Source organism: Ambystoma mexicanum, chromosome 1p, assembly GCF_040938575.1.
Source record: "Ambystoma mexicanum isolate Mex_15411 chromosome 1p, UKY_AmexF1_1, whole genome shotgun sequence".
NCBI classification, from domain to species: Eukaryota; Metazoa; Chordata; class Amphibia; order Caudata; family Ambystomatidae; genus Ambystoma; species Ambystoma mexicanum.
The window spans coordinates 1,286,193,868-1,286,216,048 of NC_090921.1; the positions used below are offsets into that span (position 1 = coordinate 1,286,193,868).

General features: G+C 49.2%; 1 protein-coding gene across 4 annotated transcripts in view; it reads left to right on the forward strand.

Annotated features, from left to right (window-relative positions):
- The window catches only part of LOC138452925 (carnitine O-palmitoyltransferase 1, liver isoform-like), a 1,293,714-nt gene extending 1,289,319 nt beyond the window's left edge, over positions 1 to 4,395 (forward strand). For all 4 annotated transcript variants that reach the window (XM_069605291.1, XM_069605282.1, XM_069605298.1 and 1 more), the window contains exon 19: positions 686 to 4,395. In XM_069605291.1, the coding sequence (XP_069461392.1) occupies positions 686 to 775 (90 nt within the window). In that variant the 3' untranslated portion in view covers positions 776 to 4,395. The remainder of the gene's footprint in view (positions 1 to 685) is intronic.
- Positions 4,396 to 22,181: the final 17,786 nt, after the last annotated feature.

Genomic DNA, 22,181 nt, shown 5'->3' on the forward strand with positions numbered 1-22,181 from the left:
GAGGATGGGGTTTAGAATGTCTGCATGCTGCACCCCGCCAAGACGTATGGCAGTCTAATGAACTCGTATCCCTGAAACCAAATTTAAGTCATGTGCAGCAAGAGTGTCATCACACGGCCCTTCCTATTTGATACAAATCTAAGAGAATAAACACAAGTAAAAAAAAAAATCAGAAAGACTTGCCTTGAACACGGCATCGGCCCCTTTTGTGACAGTAAATATAAATATAGCAGGAGCTACTGGATTCGCTCATCTACCTTATCCCCTACCCCAGAGCGGGTGAAGTCAAGACAGCCGGCACCCACTTTTTTTGTTTGTTTTTTTAAGCTATGGGGGAGGGATGGGGGTGTGCCTGTCTCTGAGGATTGTATGTCTTAAAAAGTAAGAATTGGACGAGGATGATTTACAAGGCAAAAACATAAGTGAACCTCCATTGACATTGAAAGGTTGTCATCGAGCAAGTTTTCTAAGCTCACAGGATTAACTGGAACAGCTTTTTTATTTTTTTAAAGCAACGTTTTTGTACGTCTCTTTAAATAATCAATGTGGGGTCATGCATTTCAAACCAAACTTTTAATGTTTTCACTGTTTCTGGGTCAGCCCGATATTTGCTATGGTTAATTTGTGAGCTGGAGAGTCTTTCTTATTGTCGTTATTGAAATGTTCCTATTTTGTGGTATTGCAGGACGCACACCGATTTGGAGACAACATCCGTGCTGCACTTGCCGACATCCTGGAGTTGTTTCCCGCAGCAAAAGCTAGCCAAAAGAAGTAGAGGAAAACCCGATCTGGGCGCTGCTCTTTGCTCAGGAGAGTCCATTCCAGAAAAGCCACGTTCCCCGGGGAACATCGAATAAATGGCAGCAAATCTCAATGGGACAGCTCTCACCTTGTTTGGCTCAGTTCATATAATCCAAAGGAATCCTTGCTTAAAAGGAAATAACTAACTCTGTGTCATGTGGCTGCAAACTTAACAGTCACATCCAGCTAAGAGACCAATGGAAGCCTCATACACCCACCCAGTGTCTCTTACGTAAACAAGATAGAACCTCACACATCACCTTTGTATCTGTTGTACGTCTTGCTAAACGTTGACCCTTGTGCAAGTAAAAGTTCATCCAACGGGTAGGCAACCAACACACGCCCTCACATGTGCGCACATGCCAGATAGTGGCAGTGTTAGGGCGTACAGCACAGATGAGTATGTATTGGATAGGCCAATGGAGGAAGCTGTCACGTAAAGGAAAGATTGTATCAGCGGAAAAGCTATTTTTGAGTTGGTGCCTTATATGTAAAGACATTTCTTTCCTATTTGTGTTCATTTGAAGTGAAGCGCTAGACCTCCATGTTTTGTAGCGGATTTGGGTGCTCATTTCCCCTCCATTCACTTTTAAGGTGGGTGTGGTGTTGGACCATGGCCCATTTGAGTACCTGCCTGGGACGGCTCACAGCTACCATACATTCGTAAGGCTTCTCAAACTAGGAAAGAGCATCCAGACCTAGTGAGATTAGTCACTTTCATGCTGCGTGTTGAGATTTGCCTAAGGAGTTCTTGCTGAACTGTCAATTGTATGACAATCTGACTCCACGCACACCCCCCATTGTTAGTGTTCAGCTGTAGCATGTGTTCTGTCCCACTAGCTGTGCAAAAGCTGGCACATGTTGTGGTTATAGAAATGCAATACCTCATTTCAACGTGCTTGCTTTAGGACGTGATCTCTGCCTCATTGTCTTTGCCAGATCAGCCCAGGCCCTATCAAGTTTAAAGGACAGTCTGCATCTGCTGCAACTCAGTGGATTTCAAAGCACCATTCCTTGACAGGTAATGTCCCCTCAGTTCAGCTGCCTTTGATAGAGCTGAGGAAGACCTGGCTAACTTTGACCATTTTGCAACAGTGCACTTTATTGATGCTCTATAATGTGCCATAGGACATGTTTTCTGACTTAAGAGAAAAGGGTTTTGAAATATATTTGCAAGGATTCTGGTATGTGCCATAGGAAGTCATTGCCCGCCTTCGCGAAGGCAGAAGAATCTTCATGTGACACTCTTGCTATAAATATGGGAGATAATCTGCAAATGTCCCCTCAATATCAAGTGTCCACTGCCGCATAAACAGAATACCATTCTCACCTCCTACCTGTTATATCTGCAGACTTGAATACTGTGTTCATCTCAATCATGGATTACAACCATGTGCAGACATGAATACTATGCTCACTTCACGTGTGAGCCCTATCCTTATGCGCACATTTGCACACATTGGTACTGTGTTTACCCTGTATAAAGGTTCTGGGCCAGATAAGCATTGCATAAAGTACTCCTCATGCATAGGTTCCCCGACCATATCATACTTGAATAGATGCTCACCTCAAAAATAGTTCCCAACCCTGAACAGACTTGAATATGGTGGTGCTCAAGTAATACATTGGTCTGTACATCAGACTTGTATTCTCTAGCCGCATGAATGACTCCCAGACCTGATCAGTCTTCCATGTAGTGCTCATCTCATGTTGGTGTCCCATCCCACTGAATGTTAGTATACTATGCTTCCCTCACTTAGGGTTCCCCTCCCTGTGCATTCTTGAAGGCCCTGCTCACCTCTTTAGTGGTCCATATCCTTCTGTAGATTCGAATCGGTTGCTGAGCCCACATATCGGTCACAGCCCCATCTAAACTGGTTTTGACTAGGTTTCCTGTTACTTTTATGGCCGAGGATTACACAGTCACCCCAACTTCTGCCTACTACCTTTGTACCTTCAGATATTGTGAACAGGAGTTGTATTTGATATACTTTAGGGTCACTAATGCCAAGCTTTCAATACGGTCAGTACAGTAACATTATTTATTCATGTTCTCCCTGGTTGGACAAATCTGGATATACAATGCACTATTGACTATGTAAAATAGAGAACGGCATTTGATTAATTGTATTGTTTCTCATTTGTCCCCTTTGTCCAGAATACTTACTATAGTTCTTTCATTCCTTCAGAGCAAACAAAGGTGCATTTTACCTTCCGGACATTCAACCATAAAATCATTACAAAATTAAACTTCCATGATGGAACTGTGCAGGACCATCCTTTGTTTGCTCTGCCGTTTTCCAGAACTCACTGCTATTATTTCGCTTAAACAAATAAGGCACACAGCCATGGGCCAACCTCGGAAGGCATTGCCCATTCCAGAATGCAATGTAAACATGTGCCGGCTGGCTAATGGTCTAATTTACTTCTTCTCCCCCATACATTTAAAGCAGCAAGGCATAGGTTTGTGCCTGATATTGAATGGTGGGTAAGTCAGTCATAAGGAAGTACCCTGCCTGCTCATCCTTGATAGTCATTTTTAACCATTCGATCTGTTCATCCCGGCTAGATGTGGTTAATCCTGGATGGTCGCTGACATACCTTTTAGCTACACTGTGCTATATGGGAAAAACATGATCTTCGAAAATCACTCGCCAATCTTATATCTGTGAAGCATAGATGGATGTGTGTGTATATATATATATATATATATATCATATATTTCATGTCATTCACTGTCACTGTCATGCTTTCCACGGCTTGTACAGTAGGGGGTGAGTTACTATTGGTTTCTGCATAGCTGCATCTTCACAATCCTACACTGCGACCATTTGACCACTGCTGAATTACTGGACGGTTAACGAAAACTTATGCACATTAGTGCAGTCTCTCTTCACTCTCTGACTCTGAGCCAGGAAAAACCATGCAGTGGTATATGCTCCAGCATGTCTGTAGCAATAGGACTGCACTACAAGGCCAAAGAACAGTAGAACTAGAGGCGCCAATTAATCAGTCGCACTCTATGGTTGGCAAATGTACCTTGTGTGAGACTCTGAAATCAGGGGTCCTTGCTTCTTTAGACAATCCTTCACTGATAGAAACCAGGCCCTTTTAATTCTGATCAGTGACTGCACCATCAACGAAATAAATAACTTCTATAAAGAGGGCTCTCCTTTGCATTTTACAAACCTTTCCCTAAATGAGGAATACAGACCTTATCCCATTCACACATCAAAATCTTAAACCGCTCCTCGTCCCTCACAAATAATTCCCATCCAGAGAGTGTAGAATCCCTTCATGCCGTCAATCCCGCTCACCTTTTTCAGTTTTGTATATTTTAAACTGCTTGCGCTCTTTGTAGTAGAGGTGTTTGAGTAATAATCTTCTTCCTCTGTAGAATCTTGAATGTACTGATTGATCTTACGAAGCAAGGGAAGAAACACAATTGTTACTTTTTCTAATTAGCTTTCCTGATATACTGTTATGCTTTCTTTATTCTTACTGTATCTAAAGCTTTTGTTTTTTGCCATTATCAATGCAATGTACAAATTGGAAAGAACTTGAGGGCTATTAAACGCCAATATTTAAACTTGATGAATGCTGCGCTGTTTTCTTTAACCATTACTTTTCATAATTTTGAATCTGCCATGCATGCAATCTCTATCTCTGTCATTTTTTGCCCAATGCCAGGACTTAAAGTTGACTGTTAATGAAGTGAAAATTACTGTAGGGACTACTGAACTCTCCTAGTTATTAGTCCTGTTCCTCCATACCATTTGCATCTCGCGGAAGAGGAATAGGACCTTGACTGACACTGGAATATGTCAGTAGTTTTTTTTTTTTTTTAAATAATTGGTGCATTCACAACAGTGCTGTCGACACAGGACTTTACTCAATCATGATTTTGGCTCCAACCACAAGTCCATTTAGCACCATTAATCCTGCGTCCCATCCCCTTTCAGCTGTTCTTATGCGAGATTGTTAAGCACCGTAATAAAAGGGATGATAGTAATTCATTGGGCAGGATGATGACATTTGCACATATAGGATGGCCTTTACCCAAAAATGTTAACTAGAACTGGTTTGCATTTTATATCAGTATAATAATACTGGTAGAATGCACGAGAAGCGATCCAAATCATTGTGTCATAAATGTCCCCTAATAACAGGCCTTCCATAAGCTACTGATGCTGGCTTCGCCTTCAATAGATGTGTATGCATACCTTCAGGAGGAGTAACCTTTCTCAGTTTGTAGCTGACTGTCCACATAGCAGTGGAAGCATTAGATGCTCCTGCCCCCCCTTTGAGCCCCGTTGGTAATAGAGATGTTTCAAAGCTTGCAGTTGGTTAAGGTAAAACCTCAGGGCCCTGCTCAGCCAAGGTTGTGGAGCAATCTTAATGCTTCTGTGTCTGGGCTAGGAAAGTAGACCAGTAGAGAAGTATGTCTTGATTAAGGTGAAACTCTACTGTCCGCCTTGGGTTAAAAGCAAAGCAGACTGTGAAGAACATAATCTACTTTTTAAAATTAAAAACATGTCCTCTGAAAAAAAGAACCTGGATCTCAGTGACTGGTCAGAAGCCACAGCCACCAGGGGGAAGTTTCTAAGATTCCTAATATTTTAAATCGCTTCCAGGCATAGACTGGTCCAGAAACCTATTCACACAGCCAGCAATGGCCGTAGCACAGATCTGAATTGACATAAATGGCACCCCTGCCAGAATTGATGTCCTTAACACATGTGGAGCCACATTAGCCCCATTCAGTAGTGTAATGCAAAATGTGCCCCCACACCTCCCCTGTGAGTCATGCTTAGAGACCTCCCAAGCTTCTCAACATAGCACAGGCCGTACCACAGACTCCCAGGCCAGCCTGTACACCCATGTAGCTACAATGTTGTATGATGATCATGCTATACAAAACTGTGAATGTCCCTTAATATTTTTTTTTTAAACTTGATTTTATTGGCATTTATAACGAGAAATGGACAATTACAATATAACAAAAAACTGTGTAACCCTCATTGGCGCGAATAATCTGGATCTCTCCCCCCCCTCACCTCTTACCCCATCCACTCCTCCAACCCCTTGTCCCAATCAAAGTTTATTCAATGGTGTGCGTATCTTCTGTTGTCTCCGATCAGAACTACTCGTATTGTCTGTAAATTCCCCTTGTTGGCTCCTCTTCGAGACCCTCAACCTCCCATTTCCACTCTTCCTCCTTCCATTTCACGCACCCCCTGGCGTAGGCTACTGGTTGTCTTCCTCCATCCCCCATTTAAGCAGCAGGGCAGACCACTTGGTATGGAAGCCCTTCATTTTATCATTCACCACTGCAGTTAGTTTTTCCATGACCATCATGCTTTGCACTTTTCCTTCCCATACTGCTTTTGTGGGGAGCGTTTCATTTTTCCAACATTGGGCAATGGCCAGTCTCCCCGCTCTCAACACATCTTTGGAAGTCTGTTCTTCCATATCTTTTTGTGGGAGCCCCAGCAGCAGTTGCAGCAGGTCAAGGTCCAGCCCTATCCACATCACCTCTTCTATCCACCTCAGCACCTTCTTCCAAAACATTTGAACCTTGGGGCAATGTCATCACATGTGGGCCAGTGTCCCCTGGCTTCCGCACCCCCTAGGGCACAGCAGCGATGTTCCCGGAAACATCTTTGACAGTCTAACTGGATCCCAATGCCATCCCATTAACAATTTAAAGTTATGCTCTATTGTGGAGGTGAACAATCCTCCCTGGAAGACAACCTTGTATATGCGAGCCCATTCTTCCTCTGAAATCTTTTCCCCTACTAACTCCACCAATATCTCTGAAAGGTTTGCCTCTCCTTTAGGCCAGTTTCGTTCATTGATTGATTGATATTTTATTTCTACCGCGCTCGTACACAAGTGTTTCAGAGTGCGACAAGGCAAGAGAGGGGAACAGGGGAGAACAAAACAGCGATCTTACTATGCCCAGTGACATTGAGAATGCGCAAGTGCATGGGAGAGGGGGAGGGGAAAAGTGGAAAGTGCGAAGCAGAGGAGAAACAGATAAATAAATAATAAAGGCAACAAACAGTGGTGGTGCAGCCAGCAATTTGCAAGTGCAAGCTTTAAGGCAGCAGACAGGGTAGGTCTGATAAGTGCAGGAAGAAAAAGGGGGGGCTGTATGGGTACAGATACAGACCCCAGTGCAAGGGGTGGCCCGGAGGCAGTGCGGTAGGGTGGCAGGGTGAACAGGTACTTGGGCTCGAAGGACAGAGGGTGGCCAGGTGCACGGTGCCAAGAGAGAACAGATCAGCAGGGGAGAGGGGGAGTGAAGACAGAAGAAAAGAGGAAGGTCTCGAGGTGCTTCCGGAACCGGAGATGGTCCCCCCACCCCCAAGTGGCAGGGAGGCTCTTCCAGAGGGAGGCAGCCGAAGACAGAGATCTACCTCCAGCTCGTTTCTTTGAAAAACAACTGACCCTGAGGTAGAGGAGCGAAGAGCTTGAGAGAGGAGGTATTTGCGGAGGTATAGCTGAAGGTATTTTGGACCCAGGCTCCAGAAAGCCTTGTGGACAGTGCAGAGGGTTTTGAATTTAATCCTTGCATCCACTGGGAGCCAATGGAGAGATTTCAGAGCTGGAGAGATACGATCCCAGGGTTTGAGGCCAAGGACAAGTCTTGCAGTCCTGTTCTGGATTAGTTGCAGAGCGTCGGAGAGTAGAGGCAGGTAGATCTAGAAAGAGGCTGTTACAATACTCCAAGCTAGAGAGAACCAGAGCTTAGGATACCATGAGCTTCTGGGGGAAGGAGAGGAAAGGCAGAGTACCTCTGAGGAGGTGCAGTCGGAAATTTACTTTTTAGAGACCTCAGAGATGTGGGCGGAGAAGGAAAGGGTGGAGTCAAAGATGACCCTGAGGTTCTTAGCCTCGCAGGTGGGGGTAGGAGGAGAGCCAAGGGAGGCCGGCCAGAGAGTGAGGGGAAAGGATGGGGAAGGTGTGCCGATGAGGAGTGCCTTATATAGTTTGGACAGTATACTTTTCCTTGTCACAGATTGGTCTAGGACTTTTCCCACTGACGTTAGTCCTCTAGCTGCCCCCGTCCCCCTCCTTGGATGAGTCAGGATACCCTTAATGCGAAGAAATTCAAAAATAGAGATTGAGTACCCTCCCAGTATATCTCGCACCTTTTCCCATTCATAGAAGTTCCCATCCTCAAAGAACTGTTCCACTCACTCTCTCGAGCCCTGCGTCTGACCACTTCTGTGAATTTGTAAATCCCTTGCACCCCATATTAAACAGTGGCCCCCATATTAAAGACATAGGGGAAGGCCATGAGGTGTAACTCTGTGCATCCCCAGCGTCCCGCCACAACAACCAAAAAACTCCTAGTGTGGGGTGGCACCCCAAGCGATCTGGTATTGATCCAGCGGTGGACCAGAAATAGTCTTTGACCTTCAAGGCATGTGCTATAAGGTCTTCCAAGTAGGTCCAATAAGTCCTAAGATCTTCCCTCATGTGTCCCCTGACTTGTGCCGCCCTATAGTACAAGCGGATATCCAAGCACCCAAACCCCTCTTCCCTCCCACCCCCCTTATCCCTCCGGAGAGACAGGATTGCCATCTTCACCCTTGGAGTCTTGTTTCCCCATATAAATCTACGAAGCTCTCCTGTAACTTCTATGAAGAAATTCTCCAGGAGCTGGCTCGGGATGGATGCAAACAAATATAACAATCTGGGGAGGACATTCCTTTTTATGGATATCATCCATCCATACAAGGTCAGTATCAGCGGTAGCCATCTCTTTAGGTCAGCCGTGAGTTGGGCATGGAAGGGATTATAGGTTGCTGCCACATCTCACCCAAATTCCTTGTTACCCATATGCCCAGGTATCAAATGCTCCTCTTATTCACCTTCATTCCCCGGTAACTCTTTTCCGTGTCTAGGAGGGGACTCTGCTGCAACAGAAGTAGGATTGCAGATTTTCCCACATTAATTTTGAGACGCGAAAGGCTGCATACTCAGTAATTTGAGCCATTAGCGCTGGGTGGGAGACATAAACATTCGTTGGGTAAGTCAGTATGTCATCAACAAATGGGGACATTTTGCATTTAAGCTCCCCCCCCCACTATACCCTTAATCTTTTCATTCCATCTAATCGCAATCGCCAGTGGTTCCATAGCGAGGGCGTACAGGAGCGAGGAGAGGGGACATCCCTGCCTGATCCCTCTCGAGAGTTCGAAAGCTTCCGTTAGTCCCCCATTTATCCGAACCTTGCCTTGGGCCTATTATATAATGCAGACACCCATTTCAGGAAAAAAAGAAGTCACATTAATTTCTTATTGAGCATTTATCATTAAACAATACTTTATAACTCAATTAAACACAACCAATGTCACTAACAGTTTTACCCCCACCCCACTTCTACTCCCTCCCCCTGCACTAAAGCTACCAAACCCGACCATCCGGTGGGGACAAACACATCAGTGGGTTTGAGACCTCGTCTTCAAGAGATAATTGGCAGGGTGGGATCTACGTACGTGGTTAACACATTACATCGGACCCCCTTAGACCCTGGGAAGCAACATCAACTTAGGGAAAGTCCCAGATCAAAGGGTAAGGGCATCACACCCTTTTTTCTTTTAACAAAACCACACTCCACTCCAACAGGAAACTATCCATCTTATCGGAGACCATCGCTGAGAGTTTTTCACACATGAAGATACCCCACAGTTTCGAGAGCCACTCATTCCTGGTCGGAACAGATGTTAGTTTCCATTTCTGAGGCAGGGCAACCCTCACAGCCCTTAACATGGCCTCCACTACTCTCGGGAAGCTAGTTGTTTCAGATCGAGGGGATGGAACGCCAAGCAAGAGTTCAATACGGTGCAATTTCGGGGAGATACTGACCATGTCCTTAATCCAGCCCAGTAAATTTGAATGGATGGGCACTCCGACCACATATGGTACCATGTTCTATGCTGGCCTCATTCTCATGGGCAGAGAGGAGAGACTCCCGTAAACATTTTGGATAGCCTAGCCGGGGGCAGGTGCCAAGCATGTAGGATTTTAAAATTGTGTTCCATCGCTGCCGTGTAAAGAGACAGCCAGCATCAATTTACAAACTGTACCCCAGGTTTCATCCTCTATCTACTTGCCCACCTTTTCCTCCCAAAAATGTTTGAAGTTATGTCCCCCCTCAAGGTCTGCCATGACTAGGACTCTGTACATTCTGGAGAGTACTCCCTTCCTATTGGGGGATTCTGCGAGAATCTTCTCAAAGGAAGTGAGGGGGCGGGAGAGCTCCTTACAACACTTGGGGTCTGACAAAATGCCCTTAACGCGCAGGAATTCATAAACCGACATCGGGGTCGGCCCCATGGCCTCAGCTAAGGTCTCGTAGCCAATGAAGCTATTTTCCCTGAACAGCCTTGCAGCTCTCTCAAGCCCCATGTCTGACCATTGCTGTATGTTACAAAGCCCTATGTTACCTGGATCAAGGGGTACGCCCCACAGCTAACTCATATGGAGTGCCAGCTAGAGAGGAGTGTATTAACTTTGTTACGCCCCCATAATTCCCAAAGGACTGCCAGTGTAGGGTGGGGTCGAACATGGAGGGGGGGTTCCCTTGAGCAGAGACCACAGGAGGTCTCTCACCTTCTTGGGGTGAGTTTGGGTGTCCTCTATGTATGTCTAGTAAGGACCCATCACCCAAAGCTGTGCTGCTTTATAATATAGTTTAAAGTCCGGGATGCCAAATCCCCCAAACTCTCTAGGGAGGGATCAGGGGTGCATATTTAACTCTCAGATTTTTCCCCTGCCAAATAAACTGTTGGACCATGCCCTGGAGCGTCGCAAAGAAGGAATCGGGTAGGTGGATGGGGAGTGCCGAGAAAAGATACAGGGAGAATCTTCATTTTTACTATTACCATACGGCCAAACCAGGAGAGGGTTATCAGGCCCCAGTGTTGCAAGTCGGCTTTAATTCTTTCCATGATTGGGGCATAGTTGAGTGCAAGCGGAGATCCCAGGTCCCTCTGGAGCTGAACAACCGGGTACGGGATAGACGTATCTTCGACTCTCATTCCACTAACTGTTTTCCCACCCGCAGAGTCCCGGTCATTCCCTCCCATGGGAATTACTGTTAACTTGGAGAGGTTTATTTTCAAGCCCGAGAATCTGCCAAAGGTTTGTATCTGGGCTTGGAGGCGCAGGAGAGACTCTGGCAGATTCGTCATGTAGCAGACAATATCGTCAGCAAACAGTGATAATTTAAAGTCGTGCTCCCTGCATTGGATACCCGTAATCTCCTGGTCCAATCTAATGGGGAAGGCCAGGGGCTCCATAACCAGGGCATATAACAGGGGGGAAATGGGACAACCCTGCCTAGTCCCTCTAGTAAGCCGAAGGGGGAGAAGACGTTAGCATTGACCGCCACCCTCGCCGGTGGGCTGTTGGAAAGGGTTGCAATCTATCCTCTGAATTTTTCTCCCAGTCCCATCCTCTGTAAGACTTTGCCCATATAAAGCCGTTCAACCCGGTCGAATGCCTTTCCAAATCTATGGATACGTGGTGAGCCCCTAGTCCTCTCTGTGTTGCCTCATGGAACAGATTTATGGTCTTCCTTATATTGTCCACTCCCTGTCTGCCAGGAATGAACCCCACCTGGTCCCTATGCACCAAAAATGGCAGATTTCGGGCCAATCTATTGGCTAGTAGCTTTGCCAAAATGTTCACGTCAGTGTTCAGGAGGGAGATGGGCCTGTATGAGGAGCACTGAGCATGGTCTTTCCCTTCTTTAGGTATGACTTCAATCAGGGCTGCTAGCATTGACTGGGGAAGGTTGCCTGTTTCCAAGGCCCTATTAAACAACTTGGCCATGAAAGGAGCGAGGGTGGAATGCCTTGTAAAATGCTACTGTAAACCAATCATCCCCAGGAGTGGTGCCCCCCTTCATTCCACTAATGGGATCTATTATTTCCTCGGGAGTGATGGGCATTTCCATTGGATCCGCCTTTCCGGGGGATTGGGAGGGAATCGAGAAAAACGGTCAGTGTTGGACCCGTCTCCGTTATATTCTGATGTATAAAGTGCGTCATAGAACTGACGGATTTCCTCCGCTATCAGAGAGTCCTCAAGGAGCTTCGGGCCGTCGGTGGGGCACAGAGCATCTACTCTGACTATTCCTAAGCTCCCTCAGCCTCCATGTTTGGATCTTATCTGCCTTTTCTCCCTTTTCCATATATCTCTGTTTCAAGAAGGCCACTTTCTGTTCCCTTTGACCGACTAAGAGTGACTTCAGTTTCTCTTTATGTTGTTGAAGTTTATTTATTTTTATTTTTAATAGAGTGCCAAATCGCCCGCAGGCCTCACCGCGCAAGTTCCGCCCACCTCTCCGGGAACATTTGAGACTTCAATTTACCCCCTGGCTGGATGGCCTCAATTTTCTCTCTGAGCAGCATCTCCTCGTTCTCCCTCTCCCTTTTTCTCCTCGCACCCATTCCAATGAGAATCCCCCTCATTGTTGCCTTGAACGCCTCCCAGACCCCCGCTACACCTACTTCCCCATTGTCATTGACTGCAAAGTATTCTTTTATCGCGGCGAGTATCGCCTGGGATGGCACTTTATCTCGCAGTAGCAGGTCATTACATGACCACCTTGGTTTGTTTTGGAGTTTCAGGGGGACACCTATAAGGACTCTCAGTAGGTCGTGGTCCGCCCATACGATGGTCTCCATCGTAAACTCGGCTACTCGCTCCTGCAAGGAGGAGTCAACTAGGATATAATCGATTCTCGAACGTAGCATGCACCTTTGAAAAGTATGTAAACAAGGGTTTGCGCCCCTGCTCCATCACATGTGTGTCCGAAAGCCCCAGCTCATTGTCAGCTTTCCGAAAGTGGTCAATCAACCGATGCTGAGTCGGGGGTGACCGAATAGGGACCCTCGCACTTTCTGTTCTTCTCGAGCTGCAAGACCATGTTGAAGTCTCCTCCCACAATCAGGGCTCCCTCGGCAAAGGACATTATTTTAGATCTAACCCCTTCCCAATACTGGTCCGGGGCCTCGCTCGGGCAATAAATGGAGGTCACCATGGCATCCCTAATTTCCCCCTTGACCATCAAGCAACAGCCCTCTGGGTCATTACGCAGCGCTTTCTGTTTAAAGTGTGCCCTACTAGACACCACTAGGGCAACCCCCCTTTTTTTTGGATGGTCCTGAAGCGTGGAATACCTCTTGTATTGATCTGGCTCTCAGGGATGGATTCCCTTCCACTCAGCCATTGGGTCTCCTGGAGAAACATGAAGTGCAACTTCAGGCGATTGAATTCCCTCACCACTAGGGATCGTTTGTGGGGGGAGTTCAAGCCGGGTACGTTTAGAGAACCCAGCGCCAGTGCATGATTTGTGTCATCCATTGGGGAGGCGCAACGGTCTCAAGGGCATCCCTATGTTAAGTACAATGTGTCCGCCTCCCCCAGGGTTCGGGACGCACGCACTTGTTGAACCCATGCCTGTCACATCGAGAGCCAGAGTAGAATCTGGTAGCCTGCCAAGAAAGAGCAACAATGTAGATAACAAACCCCCCACATACAGCCCTCCTCCGTCCCGAGTGCCTGCGATGAAGGAATTGCCGCCAGGTCATGCCACCAGTCCTCTCCAGCCCCCCAACCAGGCTTTAGCCTGAAACCAAATACCTCCTCTAAGCCACCCCCATGTGATCAACCAAACTAAGGATCAACTCATACACCCCCCTCCCACTACTTTCAACCATGCACCAAAATGTGACCTCTTCCAGTGTACCAAACAGCTCCCAGAACCAGAGCATCACCGCCAGGGCATCGTTCCAGCATCCGGCAACCCATAGTTCTGAATCGGGCCATGGACCAATGATCCGATGTGTAACAATGCAGCCCCTGGCCCAGTCCCGACTCCTGCCCAAAGCACGTCTCTTCTCAGGTCCTGGGGGGTTGCCGCGCACTAGAAGTCTGTGTATTCCTTGGGGGGCAAACCTATCTGTTTGGGACCTTTGGGGACGTCGGGCCACTTTTCTAAATGTCCTGTTGCCACGGACACAGTGCCTCTCGACAGCCATTAGCCTTCTGGGATTCTGTCAACTCCCTCCCACGATTTTCCAGGTTGCCCAAGCTTGGAGCGGACTCTCCTAAGAGCTCTTGTGTCACACGTCGGATGTCATCTTCTGTGACTAGGGAATATTTATCCCTCATATTCGAAGGATAGCGAGAAGGGGAAGCCCCCCCCTGTAACGGGCCCCTTTCGATTGAAGCCACTTTGTCAGGGGGCTACACAGCCTTCTCCTGGTCAGGGTAAAGGCTGAAAGATCTTGATAGATGGTTATTCAGGCGTCTCCCCACTCTCTCAGGCCCCTCCTTCTTGCTAGCTCCAGGATCTTTGTCTTCTGGGCAAAGTAATGAAACCTCTGATCTCGGCCTCCTGGAACTTGCCCCCGCTCTGAGCAATATCGATCGTTGGTTCGCTGGTGTTTCCCTCGTCGAAGAGCTTACTGTCCACTGCGTTGATGGCTTTCAGGTCGTCTGCCTGGGTCTCGTCGTCTCATTCTGGGAAGCCCAGGAAACTCCGGTTATTGCACCGCTCTCGGTTTTTCAAGGGTGCACTTTTCTTCCTGCCTTTCCAGCTTAGAGAGTCATGTCGAATTGGGTCTCCGGAAGGTCCACAGATGTTTGGTTAGCCTCCAGGCCCTGGATGCGTTCATCCACACAGTCGACTTTTTTGTCTAGGCCTTCAAGCCTCTTGCCAATGTCTGCTCTGAAACCCCTGATTTCTTCGACTAGAGCCGCCATGCCCCTGCTCATTGACTGCGAGTCGTCAGCATCTGCTGTTGATGAAGAAGACATAGTTATGTCCGACAAGGGCTGGGTCTGGTCGCGCCAAAATTGTTGGGAGTGTGACAGACCAACTCATGGGCGATCACCACCGGGGGGCCCTCATGGCATTCGAGCTGGAGTCTGGGCGTGGGGTCAAATGGTGCCGCTTGCTTCCCCCCAGGGGTGGTCTCCTGGTGTTTTCACAGACAGGGGGACGGGGGGCTATGGCAGGGTCACCAGATACTTTAATGGCAATGGGTGGTCCCGACTATCCCTTGATTCATGGGGCACCACCAAGTGGGGGCACCGTAGCGAGTCCATAGTGCCATGCAGTTCAGTCCAGTGAAAAGTCAACCTGCCGCCTGCAGGTGGCCGTGCGTGGGCCCAAGCACCCTGCCCAGGCAGGCCTGCTTAGGGGGGAGCGCCACTCCTGGCTATTAGTTCCTGCGAGCCCCATGAATAGAGGAAGAGCGGGACCTGGTGTCGTACGCTGTGTTCAGGGCCTCATTTCCGGGGGGAAAATGAGTCTCTCTCACCGCGGGCAGGGCTTTGTTCCAGGGTCCCGCTCCCATGTTGCTGAATTCTAGGTCATTGGTGCACGCCCTCCTGGGCTCATGCACGTCGCTCCGCTAATGGGGGGGGGGTCACCCTAGTGATAAAAGACCCGGGGTGGTTCAGGGCAAGACGGAGGCTCCAGCCGGCTCCTTCCAAGTACTTGTCTCCTCTCTCCCGCTCCGTCAGATGGGGTGGACCAGAGGGAGAGCCGTGATCCTTCCCCAGCTGCCGCAGCTCCTTCCCACTGTCTTAATGTTGGGCAACCGCACCTGCCTCCCTTCGGATCGGGGAGGTCGCGGCACCCAGAGCTCTGTGCCGCACACGCCCTCCCCGGGTACCTCTGGAGGAGGGCTGCTCTCCAGACAGTACTTAGTCCACTCACAGGGGCCTCCTCCAGGTGCAGTGGTGCCTCTCTCAGTGGCCGCTGCTCCGCTCCCTCTAGGCCAGGTAGAGCGTTGCCTGGGGCTACAAGGCTGTGCACACTTTTTCGTCCTGCAGCTGCCTCTGACCCTCTGCAATTTATCTCCACCACAGGGACTCCAGGATCAGTTTATCTTCCCGAGTGGCTCACTAGCGTGGCTTTCCGGTGTTGGACAGAACTTTCAATCCGCTAGGCCCAGTCCCCAGACATACGTAGAGGTTGCATGGAGTTACCAGACAGCGCAGTTCTGCTGTGTGTTTCCGCTTCCCCTTCACCACAGTGTAACTGCTAAACCACAGGGGCTCCGGTCCCCGTTCTTTCACCAGGGGTTCAGCAGAGGTTCCTCTCAGTCTTGGGGCTTAGATCCGCTCACCGGGGGCTGTTGGGGAGATTCCAGCCTTTTTACAGCCTCGACGGTGGGGAACGATGTAAGAGCGTTACGTCCTCCCTGCGCCCCCTGGTGGCTCCCCATTTCAGGAAATTTGCTCCCAGCCCCATCCTCCCCAACACCATCATCATGAAAGGCCACACGACCCTGTTAAAGGCCTTTTCCGAATCCAGTGTCACGAAATATGCGTTCAGACCTTCCACTTGTGCCCCTTGCATCAGGTTGATAGTGTTGTCTGATCCTTGCCTTCCCCTAATAAAACCCACCTGATCCCCATGCACTAGCAGAGGCATACCTCTCTTCAGTCTCGTACATAAAACTTTTGCTGAAATGCTAAAATCTTCACATCCCCATTAAGGAGGGAAATCGGCCTATAGGATGAGCATCTGGTAGGGTCCTTCCCCTACTTAGGGATTGCAACAATGATTATCGCCTTCATCGTGTGGGGGGGAGGGTGTCCCCCCTCTAAGCACGCATTAAACACCTTCACCAAGTGCGTGGCTAACGGGGATCTGAATGATTTATTTTAAAAAAATGTGTAAACCCGTCCTCCCCCGGGACGGTCCCAGACTTCATTCCTGCAATGGCCCGTATTACCTCTACGGTTATGGGATTCTCCAGTACTTTCGCAAGATTTTAGGGAGCCCTGGGACTGGTAGCCTATCCAGAAATTCATCAATTTGTGACTCTTCCCTGCCCACTCAGACCAGTTGAGGGTCCTATAATACAAATTCACTCCCTATACTCTGGGTGTCGCTTAAACTCCTATTATCCTCTGCCCTAATCGCCCCAATGGTGGTCCTCTTTTTCTCCTCCCTCAATCTCTAAGCGAGGATCCTATTTGCTCGAACCTCAGTCTTATGATATTTCTGTTTCCGGAACAGGAGTGTCTTATGTCTCCTGCATTAATATGGCATTTAATTGTCTTGTAACGTCGGAGCTCTATCGCTTTGGCAGGTGACATATATTGCTCATGGGCACCTCCCGGTTGTATCTCATCTATTTTCCTACAGAGTTTTACCTCCCTCTCTTTTTCTCAGCGCCTATCCTCATCAGGGTCCCACGTGTGGTTGCTTTAAAGTTGTCCCACACCGATTGAATCCCCACCTCCCCAGTATCATTAAAGAGAAAATATTATTTTATTCCACTGAGTAGTTCTTGTTGCACGGCGTTCTCATTTAGCAGGAAATCATTACATTTCCAGTTCCCTCTGTGACTTTTCATTCCTGCCCTTTCAAGCTGAATTGTTACCATATTGTGGTCCGACCACGGGATTGGCACAACCCGGGATTGTAGGTCTTGAGGTTTTAGGGTCACATCCACTAGGAACAAATCTATGCGGGAGACAGAATCATGGACAGCAGAATAGAAACTGAATGGCATTTCCCCTTCTGGGACCGGGTGGAGGGAGTCGCATAAACTTAGGACCTCGTTTACCCCTTTAAACCTCTGAGTCATTCGGGATAACCCTCCTCATTTGTTCCTCCCACATCCTCTTACGATCTCTCTGTGGGTCCCAAACCATATTAAAATCCCCACCCACCAATTGACCTTCGACAAAATGAATGAGTTAATTGACCTTCGACAAAATGAATGAGTTTGTCTCTGACCTTCTCCCAGAATTCGCATTGCTTCTCATTCGGAGCGTATATTGAGCCATTCGTTAACTTAACCCCATGTAGTTTGCCCTTTGCAAACACATACCTCCCATTGAGATCGGTTACTACTGCATCTATTGTAAAGCTCACCCGGGTTGAGACCAAGACTGCCACCCTGCGTCTCTTTTTTACGTTGAAGGCCATACTCCTACATCCCGTCTCCTTTCCTCCGTCCTGTGGGACGGGACTTGAGCACTTTTATTAAAAAAAAGCATCAAATTGAAAAATGTGTCCTTCTCTTTTTATGCGGGGTACTGCATGCAGCTGTAACCCCGCCCTCCTTAGCTCTGCCCCAAGCCTCGCCCTTCAGTCCTTCTCTCCACGCGGTCAGAGCTAGACGAACTAACATCACCAGGAAGACCTTTTTTCTTTCCAGTTGTCCTTCTCTTCTGCTGCGGTTCTGCAGTCACGTTGTCCTCCGTCTATGCCGGCGCGTCTGGGATTTTCCACTTTTTCCTCCTGCGAGCGTCGATCACCGTTGGGACTCGTGTTTCTTCTGCGACTCCCTTTCGGTCCGGGCACTTCAACGTCCTCTTCATAGGTGGGAGAAAATCTTCCAGAAGGTTCCTCCATCGCATTTCCAACTCTTCATTGACGGAAAGAAGAGACGTCTGGTAAGTTCTTTACTTTTCAGGGCACCCCCGCCGGGGGACTGCTTCCTGGGGTGCTCCAGGTCTGGGAGGGGCTTCACAAGCTCTGCTACCGGGGTTATACCTGAGGTGCCTCGCAGGCCTAATAGGCGTACCAGGGTTTTCTCCAAGGGTTTCCGCGAGGGGCCTGCCTGTACCGCATCACGATCCGAGGTCCACCAATCAGGTGCTAATAGCCAGCATAGTCATGCTGAGTCATTGGGCACCGGAGTTCGCTCTGAGGTTGCCTCGTTAGGAGCTTACCGCACAGACATCGGGGTGCGCCCTGAGGCCTCTGTTGAGGCTTTCTGTACCGAACCACGGTTCGAGGCCCCTCTCGGGGGAGCTATTAAGACCAGTTTCTGTTCCAAGGTTGCTCTTAACGAGGCTAAGGTGTGTACCAACAAAACTGAGAGGCTTGTAAAGGTCTTGTCTGTAAGGTGGTTTCCTCAACTTTCCCACGCTCGCAGTGTTACCGATTCTGTTGAGGGGGTACAGGGAGAGGTCGTCGACTGTAATTCCTCTGTTACCGGCTTTGCCGAGGTTCCTCCTTTGGATGCTAATTCAAGGGACAGGATGTCTAGTAAACATCCAAGGCCCTATAGTACCGGCTCTGCCGAGGTTCCTTGTGTCAAAGCTAAAATTTCAGCCAAGTCCCCTGACCGTCTGTGGAGTCAGCTGCCTCATCACATGTGACGCAGTTCTCCTCAGATGGTCACAAAATGGCATGTGTTCCTGCATGCTCTACAGTGGCCATTTTGGATTCTTCCCTCACACCCACGCTATCGTCAGCGGGTGCTGGGAACCTTCTTTTCGGTGGACAACCTTTTCCACGCGATAGTGTGAATCGTTTCCGCCCTTCCTATGACTGGTGTGCTCGAATGAGCACGCCAGTCGGTCTCGCTTCCTCCTACATCTGCCCCATTGGTCTATGCAGACCCGGTGGGTGATGGGCTTTCTTGGCAGCCCTCTTCACTGCGTTTGTGGGGTTATGCCCCTCATGAGAGGCCTCTTCCCACTCCAGCACCTAAAGTTTCGGCAGAGGATGCCTTTTTGGGGAAATTTCAGAGTCTAATGAACTCTGATCCCATGATGGAGTACTTTAAGGGCCTCTTTAGAGAAATCTGCCCTCAGACTCCATTGCCTGCCCCGACAGTTCCTGTCACCCGGGCGGTAGCTTCTCTTCTTCCTCCCGGCCCTCCTCCGGGTCTTCCGCCTCTGCCTCCATTGTCACTGGTGGACAAGTCCTCAGCAGAGCGTGATGTCAATCTGATGCCTGAAGCGTCGCAGTCGGGGTACCCGGATGCTCCAGGTGACCCCTTGGCAGATCAGGATAGTGAAGACCAGCCCCTCTCTGTCAGAGCATTTCACGACCTGGTACTGGACATGTCACTCCTGGACATACCAGTGCCTGAGGCACCTGCTCCGCAGGAAGGGGTGCTATCGGGGGCGCTAACCTTGTCTCCACAGGAGCGAACCGGCCTGTTCCTCCATAGGGACTTCCTGGCCGAGGCCCGCAAGGTCTGGGATAAGCCCCAGACCGGGCTGCACATAAATAAAAGGATTGACGCCCGTTCTAGGCTTCACACCTCCGAGGAAGTAGCCTTGGCGTCATGTCAGCTCCTGTTCTCAACGGTGGTAGCGGCCACCGCTCTGCAATCTAAGTCGGCTTCTGTGACTTCCGCAGCTGCGGCCCAGGTTCTGTCCAAAGAGGATAAATTACTCGATTCCTTGGGCAAGAAGATTTTTGCCAACTCAGCGCTGCAGTTGCGTCAGGCTAACACAGAGCTCATTTTAGTGGCGGCGAATATGAAACTATGGAGGGATTTGGCTGACTTCCAAGAGTTCATTCCGGGTGACAGATTGGAAGACTTCAAGGGCGGTCTGTCAGACACCAGGGTGGTCTGTCAGACACCAGGGTGTTGGCGCAGGATATGATGGAAGCTGCTGCGCACCATGTCGACACCTCGGCTCAAGGCCTGGTGCTGGGGGTGGACGCCTCTCGTCAAGCTTGGCTTCATGCAATTAAGTTTTCGAAGGAGGTCCAAGATAAAGTTCTGGACCTGCCTTTTGATGGCAAAGAGCTGTTTCATTCTTCGACGGATGATGAGCTCACCAAGACTAAGGCCAGCACGCAAACTGCCAAGTCCCTGTTGGTGCTAGTGAAAGCCCCAGTCAATTCTCAGAGATCTGGATCCCAGTCTTGGCCCTCCTCAGGCTTCAGAGGGTTCCAGGACCGCAGGTCTCGTAGGACTGACTGGCCGAGAGGTAACTCCCGTCGGAGACGGCAACGAGGTCAGTTTTTTTCTCGGTCTTTGGCCTCCACTTCAAGGACTGGTAGTCTCTCTGCCGAAAAGTCTGCGAAATATTTTTTGCCGCTTGCACGAGACTCGAGGTAGGAGGATGAATCTCGTCTCATCTGGAGGCGTGGCAAACTGTCGCCGACGACCGGTGGGTTTTATCCATTGCTTGGGCGGGGATTCCACTTGCCCCTCCCCCATACACCATCCTTCAATCCTCCCTTTCAGCAGTCGGGGATGCCCGCCCTCAGAGCCGAGGTCCAGAAGCTTCTATATCTCAGGGCGATAGTACCCGTTCCCCTAAGGGAACGAGGGGAGGGCTTCTGCTCTCATCTGTTTACGGTGCCAAAACCCAACCAGGATGGCCTGCACACCATTCTAGACCTTTTCATGTTCAACCTTTCTCTCCCCCAAGAGAAATTCAAGATGATTACGCCCTGCCAAATAAAGTCCTTGCTTCAGAAGGGCGACTGGCACAGCGTTGTGGTCCTTCAGAATGCTTATATGCATTTCCTGATCTGGAGACCGCATCAGAAATATCTGCGGTTCTCTCTGGGAGAGGAGCACTATCAGTTTAGAGTGCTCCCTTTTAGTCTCAGCTCTGCGCCGCATGTCTTCACAAAGATGTCAGTCATTGCAGCTTTTCTAAGGCTACAAAATATTCATGTGTATCCATATTTGGATGACTGGCTTCTGTGCAGTCCCTGTCCGGTGAAAGCCTCGAGCAATCTTCAGTCTCTCCTTCAGCTCCTGTTCAGTCTTGGGCTGTCAGTGAACTGGCGGAAATCCTCCATGACGATCTCTCAGGACCTGATATTCCTGGGTTTCCGTTGGAACACGATCAACTGCAGGGTGTACTTGACCCTGGACAGGATGGCGGATCTGTTAACCATGTGTCAAGTCTTCAGTCAGAGAGCAGGTCTGCCTGGTGGTTCCAGAGGCTTCTGGGCCTCGTGCGAACTTGCTCTTCCCCTGGCGCGTCTCAAGATGCGACTTACGCAGTTGGCTCTTCGGAGCTCCTGGCTCCAGGTGGTGGACACGGACACCAAAATAATCCCGGTCTCCTTCCAGCAATCTGTCGGTGGGTGCGACCTTTCAGGACCCCTCCCCCCAGGTGACCATTGCAACGGGCTCCTCCCTTATCAGGTGGGGCGCGACAATGGATCATATTCAGGTTTTCGACCTTTTGTCGCTGCAGGACAGACCATTTCACATAAATTATCTGGAACTTCTGGTGATTTTCCTGGCGCTCAAAGCGTTCAAGCCAGGGATTGTGAACAAGGTGGTCTGCATCCACACGGACAATGCAGTATCCATGTTTTACGTCAACAAGCAGGGGGGTACCAGGTCACCTCCCCTTGTAGATCTAGCCATTCAGATTTGCGAATGGGCCGTCCAGCATGGTGTTTGGCTGTTGGCGGTACACATTCTGGGCCAGCTGGATGTAACAGCAGACTCTCTCAGCCAGCGAGCGGTGGTCAGCTACGAGTGGGAGCTGAACACAGAGATTCTCTCCGAACTTTTTCGCCATTGGGGTACTCCAGAAGTGGACCTCTTTCAACGTCATTGTCATTGAACAGGAAACCTCTATGCTTCGAGGAACGGGCTTGGTGC